At 43.7% G+C, this 17,055-nt stretch overlaps 1 protein-coding gene across 1 annotated transcript in view; it reads right to left on the bottom strand.

Moving 5' to 3' along the window:
* Window positions 1-17,055, bottom strand: part of LOC145405083 (kin of IRRE-like protein 3) — a 164,161-nt gene that overhangs the window by 29,125 nt on the left and 117,981 nt on the right. Inside the window, exon 6 of the mRNA XM_080276597.1 lies at window positions 3,595-3,725. Within this exon, the coding sequence (XP_080132723.1) occupies window positions 3,595-3,725 (131 nt within the window). The remainder of the gene's footprint in view (window positions 1-3,594; window positions 3,726-17,055) is intronic.

Genomic DNA, 17,055 nt, shown 5'->3' with positions numbered 1-17,055 from the left:
CTACCCTCACCTCAGGGTAACATGACCTGATATAATCTCGTCTACCTGACCTGATTTCCTTGGACCTCATTCTCCCCTGCCTGGCCTGGATTAACCTCAGATGAATTTGCTGCACTTCATTTGGCTTAGCTTGTAGAGAGAGTTGTTGTTGCTGCTGTTGTCATTTCTTCATCTTTTCCTTCATCCTCACCTACACCTTCACCTTCACCTTCACCCTCTCCATCTCCATTACCATTACCATCTTTATCATCATCATCATCAGCTTCTCTTCCTCCTCCTCCTCCCCCCCATCTTTTTTTTTCCTCTTCATCTTCTACTTTTCTACTAATATTGCTTTGGCTAACGTCAAGATCCTCTCCAACTGTCCAGAACCCAATCCAAACGACTCCAAGGATGCGGGGGGGGGGAAGACCAACACACATGAGACAGCGAACCGTAAAATGAAAACTGAGAACGCCAATGTGTAGACACGAATCTCATTTTCTGATGATAATTTCTGAAGTGTGTTAGAATTTTGAAGGGCGTCTGAAATTTCTTTAATGATGCTGACTTCACTCCTTTATGTTAGGATACGGCCATAGAAAGTACAAGTCTCATAATGATCCATAATGCCTGTGAAATATTAAGAGGACATGTTAAAAGAGGGGCAGAGGGAGGGGGAGGCCGAGGATGAGGTGGAGGGATGGAGTAGAGAGGTACATGAGAGAGGGGTGTGTATGAGCTGGGAGCGGGGCTATGAAATGGCGGAGGACAGGGCGACATGGAGGCGATTTGTTTGTGGCCACCCCTTACGGGATTACAGCGTCTGGCAATAGAAAGACAGACAGACATGCTTACACCCTCCCGTACCATGTTTTGATGATATGGTCCATAGTATTGTTGTTTCATGTATGTGTGTCGGAACAGGTGATGCTACACTCCTTCTACCTTAACTTGGCCCATATTTGTGTTCCTCTGCTGCCTATTTCACGTGGAACATTAAAACAACACTACGGCCCTGCATCCTCCCCATTTGACTTCTTCGTGACTAGTACCATATTCCAAAGTTAATCTCTTGTTGTAACTCGGTATTCAAGCTGGAAGGATGGCAATTTTAGGCCAGGTTAGAGTGTAAAGGTATAGGTGCTGTATAGTATGGCATGAAAAATTGCCAATTGTGTTATAGTTAGCAAATGGTAGGTAGTTCATTTAAGAAAAAAAGAAAAATTGTTCGAGGGAAATCCTAGCTTTTTAGGTTAAAAAAAAAAAAGAACTATCTTAGGTAACTCTCTCTCTCTCTCTCTCTCTCTCTCTCTCTCTCTCTCTCCCCTGCTACTCCCTTTTTACTCTAACTTGGTCTAAAATTGCCACCTGTCTGTCTTGAATGATTAGTTTTAACACATGATAATATAGTGCCAGTCACGACGAAGGGCAATGTAAAGGCTCCACATCACCCAGTTATCTGGTTATATGGTTACCACCCAACGTTGTAAATGGTTTCCTGAGTTATAGGAAACCATTAGGCTAGTCACTCAGTGTCGAGGCACCTGAAGTGAAAAGAAGGGTAATAAAAATGATAGGAAGGAAAGGGAGAAATAGGGAGACAGGAGGGCAGACACAGAAATAGAATGATACTATACAGGTGAAGGATGGCAAAATTACATTAAGTGAGTGGATGATGGACGCCACCACTTATCACCAAGTATTTCTAGAAACTCTAAGTGAGGAATGGAGTGGTGCTTAATGTTATGTGAGATGTTCTTTTCTGTTCTGTTGTGGCAGGTGAGATGTGTAATTCTTGATGTAATGGGGCCATTTTCAAACTGTTTTTTTTGAAAGTCAGTCTTCAATTTTAAAGAAAGGGCACCACACAGAAGGTTCAAGATGACATTTCTCCTCCTCCCTCCCTCCTCTTCTCCTTCTATCCATCTTTTCCTTCTTTCTTACTTCTCCGTCCCATTCTCATCCTTCATTCAATCCCTCTCTGTTTCCCCCTTCTCCACGTCTCACCGTCTTTTTTTCTTTCATTCCGTCATTCTTTCAATGTTTAACCACGTTCTCCTCAAGTCTCTCTCTCTCTCTCTCTCTCTCTCTCTCTCTCTCTCTCTCTCTCTCTCTTCTGATCTCACCTCTCCTCGTACTCTTCCTTTCCCCTCCTTCTACTACAGAAAAAAATAAGAGCCACAGAAAAAGGGGGGTAAAGAAAAACTCCCATCCCCCCCTACACACACACACACACACACACACACACACACACACACCATCACCAGCCAATCCATCCAGGCTAAGTCGACACGAAAAAAATGAGAAAACATCAGGCAATTCAGAAAATCCATATATATATATTTTTATTTTACACGCGCACCAGAATTGGACGCCATATTCCAGGTGAGGACTTACAAATGGACACTGTGTAATCTTTTCCTGAATCTATTCCACTCTAATTCCATTTAATTAATCTGTCTATCTGCCTGCTTTTTTCTCCCACTTTGTTCCTTTTTGCCTGTCTGTCTGTTTCTGCCGCTGTGTTTCTTTCTGTCTCTGTCTGTCTGTCTGTCTTTTTTGTCTGTGTTGTCTGTCTGTCTCTGTTCCTGTCTGTCTATCTTTTCTCCTTCGATCCTTCATTTTCCCCCAACTCCCCTCGCACGATCTTGCCTCTCCTGACCTAACTTTATCTAGTCTAGTGCAACCTTTCTTAACCCCGCCTAGCCTCTTCACTACGAGAAGCCCCCCCCTGACCTCAGTAACATATCCTGGGGCTAGCATGAATAAAATATACGTATTCTGACAACGAATATATATTAACATAATGTGGGACTGAAATGAATAAAGTATGTAAATTATCGTATCTGAAATATTTAGTATGAAAAAGAACATACTAACTACAGGACACATACTACCACAAATACCACTAAAGCTACCATCACCATTCATTTTGGTAGCAAGGGAGTAGTTGGTATTCCCACTACATCTACTACCATTCCTACCACTCCCTACCACAAGTACCACCATCTTCATCTCATGCCACCAGATCTTCACTAACACCGCAATCACTGTCATCATCTGCACTACCACAATTACCACAACTACCACCATCACTCACATTAGGCTAACAGGATATCTACCACTACTACCACAATCCTCATCTGCTAATACTACCACTACTCACAATATAACGGCAGATCTACCACAATTTCCTACCACAACGACTATCTCTCCTACCACAATTTCCTAGCACAACTACCACAACGACTACCCCTCCTACCACAAATATCACAGACACTACCACAGTTCCCTACCATAACTACCACAATTTCCTACCACAACTACCACAATTTCCTACCATAATTACCACAATTTCCGACCACAACACATACCACAGTTCCCCACCACAGTAATTATGAACGACTACCACAATTTCCTACCAAACCTACCACAATTTCCAACCATGATTTCCTACCACAACGACTACCACAGTTTCCTACCACAACTACCATAATTTCCTACCACAACACATACCACAGTTCCCCACCACAGTATTTATGAACGACTACCACAATTTCCTACCACACATACCACAATTTCCAACCATGATTTCCTACCACAACTACTCACATTATGGAACCAGGTGACTTTGTAGACTTTTGGGTTGGCCTTGACGGAGCAGAGGAAGTACACATCCATCCCTTCCTTGATCATGTCAGGCTGTAGCATCCGACCCAAGATGAGGTGGAGACGGGGCTTGACTGTGTGGGAGAGAGGGGAGAGAAGGAGGTTAGATGTGGAGGAAAGGAGGGATGGAATGGACAGAAGGAAGGGTGAGGGAAGTGGGAAATGAATGACAGACAGAAGAATGGAGAGAGGAAAGGAGGAGGTTAGAAATGTACGGAAGGAGGGGTGGAAAGGAGAGAGGAAAGGATGAGGGAAATGGGGAAAGAATGACAGAACGGATGAGGGAGGTTGAGAAGGAGGAGGAAAGAATGAATACGAGAGAAGGAGGTTAGATATGGAGGGAAGGAGGGATGGAAAGGAGAGAAGGAAGGGTGAGGGAAGTGGGGAAAGAATGACAGAACGACAGAGAGATGAGAGAAGGAGAGGAGGAAAGAATGAAAATGAGAGATCGACATGATACACTGAGACAGGGCGCGAGAAGGAAAATGCAAGATGGGGGGGAGGGGAAGAAAGAGTGAGTGGTGAGCAAAGAAGGAAGGAAAGGAGGAGGGAAGGAAGAAAGGAAGGAAGGAGGGAAGGAAAGAAGGAAGGAAGGAAGCAGACGTCCATTCACTCCTTGATGACGTTTGGCTGCTGCATCCGACTTAAGATCAGGTAAAGGAGAGGAGGGAGAGAAGAGAAGGTGAGATTCTGGAGAGGGGAGGGGGAGGGGAAGAAGCCTGGAGTGAAGGAAAGAGAGGAGACTCAGAGATAAAAAGGGTGAGATGTAAAAATATGAAGAGAAGGCGTAAATAAGAGGAGTGTGAAATTTGTAAAGATGGAGGGAAGAGAGAGGAGAAAGAGTGGTATAAAGACTTGAAAGCATGGAAGGAAGGAAGGAAGGAAGGAAGGAAGGGAGGAGGGAGGGAGGGTGTGAAGGAGAGAGGGAACGAAGGAAGGAAGGAAGGAAGAATGATGGGTGGGTCCAGCATCCAACCTAAGATCAGGGCGAAGACGAAACTTGACTTTGTGAGAGGAGAGAAGGGTGAGATTTGGAGAGATGGAGAGAAGAGAGACTGGTGACATTTGGAGAGATGGAGAGAGGAGGGAGACAGGAGGAGGAATGGGTGGTGAAACATGGAGACAATCTGAGGAGGAAATGAGAAAGGGAGGAAGGAAGGAAGTCGAGAAGAAAGAGGGAAATGCGTGGGTGATACTTGGGGGGGAGGAGGAGGAGAAGGAGGAGGAGGAGGAGGAGGAGGAGGAGGAGGAGGAGGAGGAGGAGGAGGAGGAGGAAGGAAGGAAGGAAGAAGGGAAGGACAGAATGAAGGAAAAGTGGGGTGAAAGAATGAATGAATGAATGAATGAATGTAGGACGGACGGACGGACCAACGGAAAGACGGAAGGAAGGAAGGAAGGAAGTAGAGAAGGAAGGATGGACGAAAAGACGGAAGGATCATGTCTGGCTTTAGCATGCAGCCCAGAATCAAGTATAGGCACGACTTGACTGTTCAGGGAAGGAGAGAAAGAGGAGAGACTGAGGAGATGGAGGGAGGGGTGGCGGAAGAGAAGGAAGGAGGGGTGGAGGGATAGAAGCTGGGAGGGAAGGAGGAGGGGGAGATGGGTGATGACTTGGAGATAGGGAGGGAAGGAGAGAAAAGATGAGGAGAAAATGAAGGAGCTAAGAGGACAAAAGGCTAAGGTGAAGGTAAGGTGAGTTAGAAAGCAGATATAATACATAGACAGGTGGATATGGAAAGACAGACAGACAGACTGACAGATATGGACAGACAAACAAACAGACATAGACAAAGACAGACAGGTAAATAGATAGATAAACAAAGCAATAGATAAGCAGGTAGACAGATGGATATACAGACTGACAGACACAGGTAGCTAGGTAAAGAGATACCTGTAGACATATAAACACAGGAAAACAAGACAGCTTTTCAGAGTAGAACGATACAAATTCACAGACAGACAGACAGATCCAGAGCGATACAAAAGTGAATAATAAAGACATATGCAAAAAATCTGAGGATCAAAACAAAGAATACATACATACATAAATATATGGAAGTTTAGCTACACAACATTATAATCAACACAAACTCTTACATTAACCTATTTGCAGTGCGTCCTCCATAAACGTAATCAAGAGAGGAACAACCAGAGTCTGCGGCTATGAGTTAGTAGGCGGAAGATGGTATGCAAAATATCAGGACCGTACAATCACACGCAAATCACGCAATAATGGGTTTAAAAGAGCTATGAAAAGATTGAGAGAGAAAGGGGCAGAAGAAAGGAGAGAATGGAGAGATTTGGAGAGAGGAGGAAAAATGTAACACGAGGCATGAAGAGACGGGAGGAAAGATTGAGAGAGCAATGGAGATGATGATGATGATGATGATGATGATGTACTTAAAAACGAGAGACTGTGCGTGAGGGACAGCCAGGATGCAGGAAGAGAGACACAGATGAAGAGGGAGATGAGAAAAAGGTGCAAGGAGAGAGAGAGAGAGAGAGAGAGAGAGAGAGAGAGAGAGAGAGAGAGAGAGAGAGAGAGAGAGAGAGAGAGAGATAAAAGTGAGTGCAAAAAAAAGGTAAAAAAAAAAAAAAAAGGAGGGGGGGAGAGAGAGAGAGAGAGAGAGAGAGAGAGAGAGAGAGAGAGAGAGAGAAATAACAAGAGAATGTGAGAAGAAGATGGAAGGAGAAAAGGAGAGAAGAGAAATATTTGATGTCTGGAGAGAGAGAGAGAGAGAGAGAGAGAGAGATACATATGAAAGAGAATGTGAGAAAAAAGGTTAGAGAGAAAGAAAGAAGAGAGAGATAGTGTGAAGAAGGTAGAAAGGAGTACAGAGTGTGATACGGTGAGGAGCAAGGGAGGGGAGGGATCTGCAAGGGAGGTAGAGGGAGAGAAAAAGTGAGAGTTTTGGTGTGATTGAAGGCGTGACTAGACTACATGAGAGAGAGAGAGAGAGAAACACCAGTAATTTAACATGGCAACTCTCTCTCTCTCTCTCTCTCTCCTAAATATGGATTAAACCCACCTATTTATATTTTTGTGCGAAATAAGGCCGAGTTGATGATTCTATTTTTTTTTATATTAACATGTATTCACAAGTAACACATTCCTTTTCCTCAGGCCTAGTAACCCTTTTCTGCGCAACTTACGGCGCTGCACCGTCATATGGCACCACCTGGGCACAAATACCGTGTCTTTCATTCGGATTACTGGCTAGGACTATCTTATGCAGGACTGGTGGGGCCTTCCTGCTTTCCTATCCTTGTCTTTAACACAGGAGAGTTAAATATGTTACCTATAATTCACAACAAACAGTCTCAGAAGGACCACTAAGCCTGTTGCTGTTTCCTTTCCTCTGAGCTCATTTGAACTCATTTGTACTCCTTTGAATTCCTTTGTACTCCTTTGGACTCCTCTGAACTCCTTTCTATGACGTGTGATGAAGCGAGAGAATCCAAAGTAAAAAAAAAAAAAAAAAAAAAAAAAAAACAGTAAACTTACAAATCCAATCCCACAAAACTGAAATAATGACTGACATGGGTAAAAACTGAATAATAACTACGTCCAAGCATGCAAGGGTCGATAAATAAATAAATTAAATAAACAGCTAATAAACAGGATAATAAACTATAATAAACAAGTCACACACGTGAAGCTAAATGTCGCCTTGATCGGAACTTGTGAGAGAAGAATAGAGAGAGAGAGAGAGAGAGAGAGAGAGAGAGAGAGAGAAGGAATTTTCGTAAAAAGACTATCACAAGGGTGCAGGTAAAGGTCACACTGATCGAAACATGAAATCACACACACACACACACACACACACACACACACACACAAATGAAGATACTTAAACAATTCAATAGACTTTGGAAGAATGGAGTAAAATGTCAATGTGATCCAAACTCGTTCCAGAAATTCCAGGAAAAAGGCCTTGTGAGCGATGGATGAAGGAAGCCCGGAGGTGGAGGTGGGTGGAGGTGGAGGTGGGTGGAGGTGGAGGTGGGTGGAGGTGGAGAGAATGGCCAGAGGAGGTTGGTATTTCGACTTCCAACCCCCCCCCAGCCCCTCAGCACTACACCTAACAACCCCCCCGCCCTCGTTACAACCCCTCCACCTCACGAGCGATTGGCGGAAAACGGGGAGGTAAACTGGGTGGGTAGGTATACCGCAATTTCGTAGTGACAATCTCGGTTAGGTTGTGGTAGTATTAGCTAGGTTAGGTTAGATTAGGTTCGGTTAGGTTTGGGTAACTAGATTAGCTAGGTTAGGTTAATATAGATTGCACTGCGCAGTTGACCCTCGTGCGGTGTGGTGCGGTGAGGATCAGTCCCTTCTCCCCTTGGGGCTAAGATACGAATGTGTGTGTGTGTGTGTGTGTGTGTGTGTGTGTGTGTGTGTGTGTGTGTGTGTGTGTGTGTGTGTGTGTGTGTGTGTGTGTGTGTGGATAAGTAAATTGGGAGTGTGTCGTCCTATCTCGGCTACCCTCCTTTGTTTGGGGGAAACAGCCTAGGTATATAGATAGATAGACAGAATTACCATTGTATACAAGATAAACATGTAGAGCATCAGATGCTGGACTGGCAAATAATTATCCGGTAAACAAGCACATGTTACACTCCAGGCTAAGTTCTCACGACAACAAAACTCCTTTAAAGGAGTTCCACAGGGCTCTGTTCTTTCACTCACACTTTTCACCTACGATGGCATGACCCTCCTACACCCCAGCCACCTACAAACATTGCCTCATATGCAGACGACATTGCCACAACAACCACACACCACATCACAGACAAACCAGTGCTCTGCCACATGACCATAACACACTTCAAGCATGGGTCAGGGACAATAGTCTGACGCTCACTCCAGCCATATCCACCACTAGACATACCACCAGCAGCAATCATGAGCAGAAGTACACCCCTAACATCACACCTTACAATACAATATACCAGTACCACACACCCTGTCCACCAAGAACCTCGGAGTGACATGACACTGAACTCACCTATAAAGACCACAGACAAAACATCACTAGGCAATGCATCCCTGAATAGAATGTACCCAGACTTGACGTATTAACTATAGGAGATGACTATAGGACTGATCAGGAAAGGTGCTGTTTCAGGTCCAATTACTGATGACCTTATGGGTGAATTATGAGGGAGATTATTTCTACCCATAAGGTCATCAGAAACTGTAGCCCCACAACGGTTGAACACTGAACTTTTGTTGACAAAGTAATTTGGGCAAAACCGCTCCACCTCATACTCGATGGGTGGACGTGAAGTGGAAGCTGGAAAGAAATTAATGGAGAATAATCTTTCCAGTTCTAACATCCTATACCCTCAACGTCACATCAGCTGTCAACCTCCTCCTATCCCCAGCCCATAACCCCCCAGCATCACAACCCTTCAACTACCTCTTATTATTATTATTATTATTATTATTATTATTATTATTATCATTATTATTATTATTATTGCCCCAGGTGGACTGCAGGCTGTAGTTACCTTCTTTTGCAGTTCAGCGCCCTTCTCGCGGGAAACAGGAAGGGAAGTGAAGGGCGTATGCATAACTAGGCAACAGATCCCCCTAGTTAAGTTGGCGCCACCGTGTGAAGGCCTCCCTCTCCAGCAACCCCCAGTTTGCGACAGGTAAGTTGGGGGTTAAGGAGTGGAGGTGGAGGTTGATATTTTGCCTTCCAACCTCTTGACCTCCCTCTTCACAACTTTTATTACAACCTCCCCACTCCCTCCCCTCGTCTTTCACCTATTTTACTTCCTTTTAGTTTCCTCTGATTAATAAAGCCCCCTCCTCCTCCCTTCCCCCCTACCCATCAACCCCCCACTTCAACCTTCATGCGCTTTTTTCTCGAGTCATTCTTTTTCCATTCGTCCTCGACCCTGCAAATGTAATGTTCCAGTATCCAATGCTCTCTCTCTCTCTCTCCGTTTCGTTCTCCTCCTCCTCCTCCATTTTTCTCTCCATACATCCTCATTTTCCTGCTCCATTTCTTATTTCCCTCCCTCCCCTTCCCTTTTCTTATTCTTTCCATTCCCTCCCAATAATTCCTTCCCACTCTCTCCACCCCTCTCCTCCTCCTCCTTCCTCTCTCCATCCCTCCTCTCCTCCTCACCTCTCCAAGCCAGCCTCCCTCAGGACTCTCTTCTAATGCAGCAGTATTAATTTCACATGCTCTCTCTCTCTCTCTCTCTCTCTCTCTCTCTCTCTCTCTCCAACCAAAGTAATTTCCCTTAAGGTTCTCTCCACAACACACTTCCTCCGCCATCACCCCTGCATCCATCCCCTCCTCCCCATTCATTCTCTCCCTCCCTTTCTTTCTCTTTTCTCTCATCCCTCCCCTTCTTTCCCTTCTCTCCTCCTCCTCCTCCTCCTCCTCCTAAGCCAGCCTCCTTCATGTACCCAGCTCACAACAACACCCTTCCCCCAACAAACACAGCCCTTCCATTTCTATCCATCCACTCTTCTCCTCCCTCTCTTTCTCCTTTCTCTCCTCCTCTCCCTCTCCATTAACCTCCCCCCCACAAAGTCCCTCCTCTCCTATCCTCTTACCCTCTCCCCTTGCCCTACTACGCCAGCCTCCCTCATGTACAAAGCCTCAAACAACACACCTCCCCCACCACCTCCAATGTTCCCTGCCCCCCTCCCCTCCCCTCCTCTCTCTCTCTCTCTCTCTCTCTCTCTCTCTCTCTCTGTTTCCTCCTTTGACCCCTCCTTTCTTCTCCCTCCCCTCCACCCTTCCCCCTGCCAAACCATCCTCCTTCATGTCTCCTACTATCATAAAAACACACATCTCCTACTACCACAATTACTGTCTTCCCCTGATTTACTTCTCTCTCTCTCTCTCTCTCTCTCTCTCTCTCTCTCTCTCTCTCTTCTCTTCTCTCTCTCTCTATGACCATGTACCCCAGCTCCCTACAGTACACTGTACATTCCCCACTTTTTCATTCACCCTTTCTGTCCCTCTCTCCTTTCCCTTCCCCCTAATCTCTCTCTCTCTCTCTCTCTCTCTCAACACCACACTTCACCACCACCACCACCACCACCACCACTCCTGACTGCCGGATCGGGAAACAGGGAACCCACATTTACCACTGAATGCAAGAGAGTGGGAGGGGGGGGATCCCTCATATGCCATGGGGGACTGCATTATTAACCCTTTGGACGTGGTCGGGGCCTAGGAGCTGAAGGAAATCGTCTGGAGGTAGCGGGACTGTAATACGAAGCTCCTTAATTTTTCGGTCAAAATATGAGTTGACGTAAATCGTATGGAGTTAGCGAAGTTTTGATACATAGGTCCTTATTCTTTCGGTCATAATGTGAGCTGAGGGAAATCGTCTGGGAGATCGGGGGAACAGACAACAACAAATTTCAGGTCCAAACGGGGAGACATAAAGCTTCTGGCGTGGGTGGGTGGAGGGGGGTTAATACTGTAAGCTTTTACTTGCTGTCCCTGAACGATACACAGCGAAAAATTAATCTACTGTTAGCGGAAATGTAGTAAAAAAAAAGTTATTGTAATTTGGTCTACACGACTGTCAAAAAAAATCGTTTTGCATAGGTACAAGGTGAATACAAATTCCATAATTCTCGAAGTATGTGAGAGTTGAGTGATATTGTCTAACGTTAAATGGAAGAAAATCATCACCAGCATCGTCATCTTGAGTTTTGCAGCGGTTGGTTTTATATAGTTGAAAAAAAAAATCGACAAAAATGAAAAAGGAGTTCCATTATAAGCCTTTTTCGCAGTGGTAGTTATCTCAGGGATGAAGAAAATCGTCACAATTATCCGGAGCACAATACAAAGTTCATAAAAACTCATTTTTTTTCGGCAGGATATTTCGCATGTTTAATGTAGTCGTCTCACATCAGCTGGGGCACAATACAAGTTCATATAAACGTTTTCTCAGCAGCAGCTTTGCCAGAGTATAATGAAGTCGCCTCAAATTCTCCAGAGCACATTACGTAGTTCATAAAGATGTCTTCTCAGCAGTATGTTTGCCGGGGTTTAATATACTCGTCTCACATTATCCACAAAACATAACGTACTTATCTCCGCCAACGAAGTTCGAGGAGGTTATGTATTCACCTGTTTGTCTGTCTGTCTGTTTGTCCAGACCATATCTCCAAAAGTTCTCAATGAATTTCAATGAAACTTTGTGGGAGGGTGGACCATGGGCCAAGAAAGAACTGATCAAATTTGGGGGCGGATCCGAGTTCGGATCTGGATTCTGCAATGGCACTGCCGGAGGTATGAGCTCTCTCAGTTCTTTCTGGTTCATATAATCGTTTTCTGAGCAGTAAGCTTCCCCGATTTTAATAAAATCGTCTCTTATTATCCGGAACAAAACTCTAAGTTAGCATATAAATTCTTTCCAAGTCGAATAAATTGCTTCCGAGATGAATAATATCACATCTGACTTGGGCTGGAACAGAAAAAAAGAAAAAAGTCCTGCGTTAAATTCTTCGCGATAGAAGGTTTCTCGAAGATAAATAAAATCGTCTAACTTATTATTATCATTATTTTTTTTACAGAAGATGAAACAGGAAGGAAAAACAAATTAAGTAAAAAAAAAAATCCATACAAAAGAATACTGGTGTCCTCTGTTTATATAAAAAAAATCTGCAACAGTTGGCCTTGAACTGCTGTAGATTGTAGCCTGGGGGGGAAACTAATTTGGGGAAACGAGTGCCATAGAGTAGCAGTTCGGGGAATAGAGGAAGTTTGATAGGCAGAATTTTTACAATGTGGCAGTGTGAATGTCAGGTCATCAAGGTTTGGCCGGGACATTAGACAAAATTCGTAAACTACCGCCAGCGAGAAGGACATCCAGATATTACGGAAGGTCACCAATAATGTACCGAACGAAAAAAATGATAAATAAGAATCCAGACCCCCCTCCCCCATCATTAAAAAAAAAAACTTAAATTGTTCTCGTCTCTGTGAATTTGGCCCCAGGTCGTATCCACATGACAATGGTGGTCAGGTAAGGGTGAATTATTACCTGATTTTTGTCCCTCCCCCTACCTATTATTCGCCAAAATTAACCCTTCCCTCAATTACGACTTCCCAGAATTCGGAACAGCCCCCTGCGGACGTAAAAGGGCTAATTAATTAAGCATGGAATAATGACAATGGGACTCCCTCTCCCCCCAGACCTACTCTTTCTCTCATCTCATCTCCTCATGTCCCCCTTCCCCCCGGCCCCCTCCGTCTCCCATCTTCTCCAGCTTCCCCATGTCTGTCTGTCCATCTACTCATCTGTCTATCTATCTATCTATCTACTGCTCTCTCTCTCTCTCATCCTGCTCCCTTCCCTCCCTCTCTCCTTCTTCTACCCCCATCTCTCTCCCTCTCTCTCTCTCTCTCTCTCTCTAGTCCAGGTCACGTCGTCGTCCGGGAGAAAATCAGAGAGATGTTTTATGAATGCACTCTTGTATTTTTTTCTGGACCTGTAATTTTAGTGTCTGACTTTCTTTCCTTCGCCTCCATGATATTTTGCTTTATTTTTGCTTTATTATAATCCTCTTGCTTCCATACGCTTAGATTTGATTTAGGAGAAAAGGGGAGATATTCTAGTATGGTTAGGAAGCGCACTAACAACTCTTCCTTACCGATTTATTTCTGAATCTACTCCCTTATTGTATTCTTGTGTGTTCTTCATGCAATCTATGTCGATACTAAAAAGATATAAGAAGCAAATCAAGGAATATTAATGAGAAGTATGGACAATGAATCGGTAAGGAAGAGGTGTTAGTCTGGAAAATAAATCGGTATGGAAGAGGTGTTAGTCTGGAAAATAAATCGGTAAGGAAGAGGTGTTAGTCTGGAAAATAAATCGGTATGGAAGAGGTGTTAGTCTGGAAAATAAATCGGTACAGAAGAGGTGTTAGTCTGGAAAATAAATCGGTATGGAAGAGGTGTTAGTCTGGAAAATAAATCGGTAAGGAAGAGGAGTTAGTCTGGAAAATAAATCGGTATGGAAGAGGTGTTAGTCTGGAAAGTAAATCGGTAAGGAAGAGGTGTTAGTCTGGAAAATAAATCGGTAAGGAAGAAGTGCTAGTCTGGAAAAATAAATCGTTAGGGAAGAGGTGTTAGGGAGCCTCCTTAACCTACGTGAATACGGACCAAAGACTTTTATGGTATCGTCCAATAACTTTAACTTGGCCGTAATTTTCGTCCTTTTGCTGTTTATTTCCCTTAGCTCAGTGTCAAGAAAAGATAATACTACGGCTCTACATCCTTGCCACTGCGGTTCTTCGTGACTAGCACCGTATTCTAGCTTTGATCTCTTGTTATAGCTCATTATTAAAGATTTTGAGTTAGTTTTACGCCCAGTTAAAGCGAAAAGAGTAGCCTATATTCATGTTTTTTTAATCCGATAAAAGAAAGAACCAAAGGCTGAGAATCTGCAAAACTTTTCCCTGTCAGCGGAAGACGGACGATAGAAAGTCGAAATCAAGAGCAGTTCATTCTGAGACAGCTGGGCATACTGGTCCACAGGGAGAGGGAGACACGGAATGAGAGACTAAGAATCCCAGGGAGATATTGTAATAGACAGGTGGACTGAAAAAGGGTGAGAATGTGTGGTTTGACGGGTGCTACGTGTCTGGTGTATTGGTGAAGGTATAGATGATTAGTGACCAACTGAGACAGAGAGAGAGAGAGAGAGAGAGAGAGAGAGAGACAGACAGACAGACAGACTGACTTCAGACGCAGTGTTAACGTGTAAAGGGGAAATGAAGAGACGAAAAGCCTGCTTAGAAGTTTATGCTTTAAGGCTCCCCCAATAAAGTAAATAAATAAATAAATGAAGAGCTCTGCTACTGACAGGGTCGAATAAGGTCCCTGAACGATGCAATAAGGTACGATTAAAGTAACAACGAAGTCAATTTTGCACGAATAATATTGAAATCTGTCCAAAGTAATTCAGGTGAGCAGATATCACAGGCAATGTTTAGAGATGACACATGATTCAAGAATATGTTGTTATTAGAAAGAGAAGAGTCACGTGGAAGACTTGGATAAGCTGAACGATGGAGGCAATGGTGGTGGTGGTGGTGGTGGTGGTGGTGGTGGTGGTGGTGGTGGTGGTGGTGGTGGTGGTGGTGGTGGTGGTGGTGGTGGTGGTGGTGGTGATGATGATGATGATGATGATGATGATGATGATGATGATGATGATGATGATGATGATTTTTTGGAGGCGTTAGGAACAACAAAGATTTTTCTTCCCCTAATCGGAAATAATCGAAAAATCATGAATGAGGTGATGAGATGGAGGGGTGGAGTTGAGAGGCATATGAGAGCGAGGGTGTAAGCTGGGGGGGAGGACAGCAAAGTGGCAGGGGGCAGGGCGACATGAAGGCGATTTTTTTGTGGCCACCCTTTACGGGATTTGGGAGTCTGGCAATATATAGATAGATAGACAGATATAGACAGATAGATAGACAGATAGATGGATGGATAGATAGATAGACCAATTCTCATCCCTTAATTAACTCGTTCAGTATAAGAGCTCCTTCTTAAGCTTAATTAAGACGACTGGAGACAATAAAAATGAACTGAAAATAAGACGTCATCGTAGTGAAAGGGTTGGAGTTCTTGTTTTACCATCATCATCATCATCATCATCATCATCATCATCATCATCATCCTTCTTCACTCTGACCTATTTGTTATGAGACTGTCCCTTCCGAGCCCTTTCCCATCTTCTTTCCTCTCTCTCTCTCTCTCTCTCTCTCTCTCCCTCTCTCTCTTTCAGTTCCCATTTATCCTCCTCTTCTTTGATCGCCATTCAACACATCTCTCACGTCTTTCATCTGAATTAAAAACTCATTCCTCGGATTCTCTCTCTCTCTCTCTCTCTCTCTCTCTCTCTCCCTCTCTCTCTCTCTCTCTCTCTCATACCCTGTCCAGACTTCACTTTCAGCTTTCTTTCATTTTGGCTTTTAGTTATCTTCCTTCATCCTTCACTTCCCTCCTTCCCTCCTGATCCTTCTTCACTTTTTTACATTCCTCTTGATTCTTCATTCATTCCTCTTGATTCTTCACCTTCATTCATTCCTCTTGATTCTACAGTTTCATTCCTCTTGATTCGTCATTCATTCCTCTTGATTCTTCACCTTCATTCATTCCTCCTGATTCTTTAGTTTCATTCCTCTTGATTCTACAGTTTCATTCCTCTTGATTCTTCAGTTTCATTCCTCTTGATTCTTCAGTTTCATTCCTCTTGATTCTTCAGTTTCATTCCTCTTGATTCTTCACCTTCATTCATTCCTCTTGATTATTCACTCCTTCATTCCTCTTGACTATTCACTCCTTCATTCCTCTTGACTATTCACTTCTTCATTCCTTTTGATTATTCACTTCTTCATTCCTCTTGATTATTCACTCATTCATTCCTCTTGACTATTCACTCCTTCATTCTTCTTGATTTTTCACTTTCATTAATTCCTCTTGATTCTTCACTTTTATTCATTCCTCCTGATTCTTCACCTTTACTCATTCCTCTTAATTCTTCACTTCAACCCATTCCTCTTGATTTTTCACTTTTATTCATTCCTCCTGATTCTTCACTTTCATTCATTCCTACTGATTCTTCACCTTCACTCACTTCTCTTTACTCATTATTCAATCCTCTCGATTCTTCACTTTCATTCATTCATTCCTCTTGATTATTCACTGTCCACCATCTCCTCTTGCCTACCTCTGCTGATCATTCACTTTTCTTCACTGATTCATCACTTTCATCATCCCACCTCATCCACTCACTTTCCTCTTCCTCTTCCGGCCTTTCTTCCTTCGACTCTTCATCTTCACTTCCCTTCCTCATTTTTCTCTCATTTTTCACTTTCACCTTTCCTTGTTAAGCTATCATTTTCGTTCAACATCTCCTCATTTCTCTTAATAGTCCGTTCTGATATTTCTGTTTTGTTCGTTCGTACGTATGTAAAGGCTCCAACATGCTTACATTCGTCGGCCTTGGTCGCTTAATGGCGGCTCTCCACGCTGCTCGATCTCTAGCAGCCCCTCTATTCAGTGCTTTTACCTCTGAGGTCATACACTGGCCCATATTCTCGTCGGCTAAGGAAGCTCCCGCACATCTTTTCCTAAGCGATTTATTTTGCTTATTACACCTTATTCATCTATTCTGGGCTATATAAATCCTTCCAACATCCCTATACTCCGCATAAATAACCTACAAAAGGATATTAAACGGCCATACTCAAAAATAAATCGCTAATGAAGAGGTGTTAGGGCATACAGGCTTCTATGACCTCCTCCCACGTCTTTCTCGGTCTCTTCCTCGCAACTCTACCCTCAGCGTTCCCACCTCTCGCCCTCCGCACCCATTTGTCGTCCTCCCTCCTCTCCACAT

Source organism: Coenobita brevimanus, chromosome 7 (genome assembly GCF_032717465.1).
Source record: "Coenobita brevimanus isolate Jiangsu-jjx chromosome 7, ASM3271746v2, whole genome shotgun sequence".
Lineage (NCBI taxonomy): Eukaryota > Metazoa > Arthropoda > Malacostraca > Decapoda > Coenobitidae > Coenobita > Coenobita brevimanus.
The sequence above is the reverse complement of the archived record's forward strand: the minus strand, read 5'-3'. Positions and strand labels throughout refer to the sequence as shown.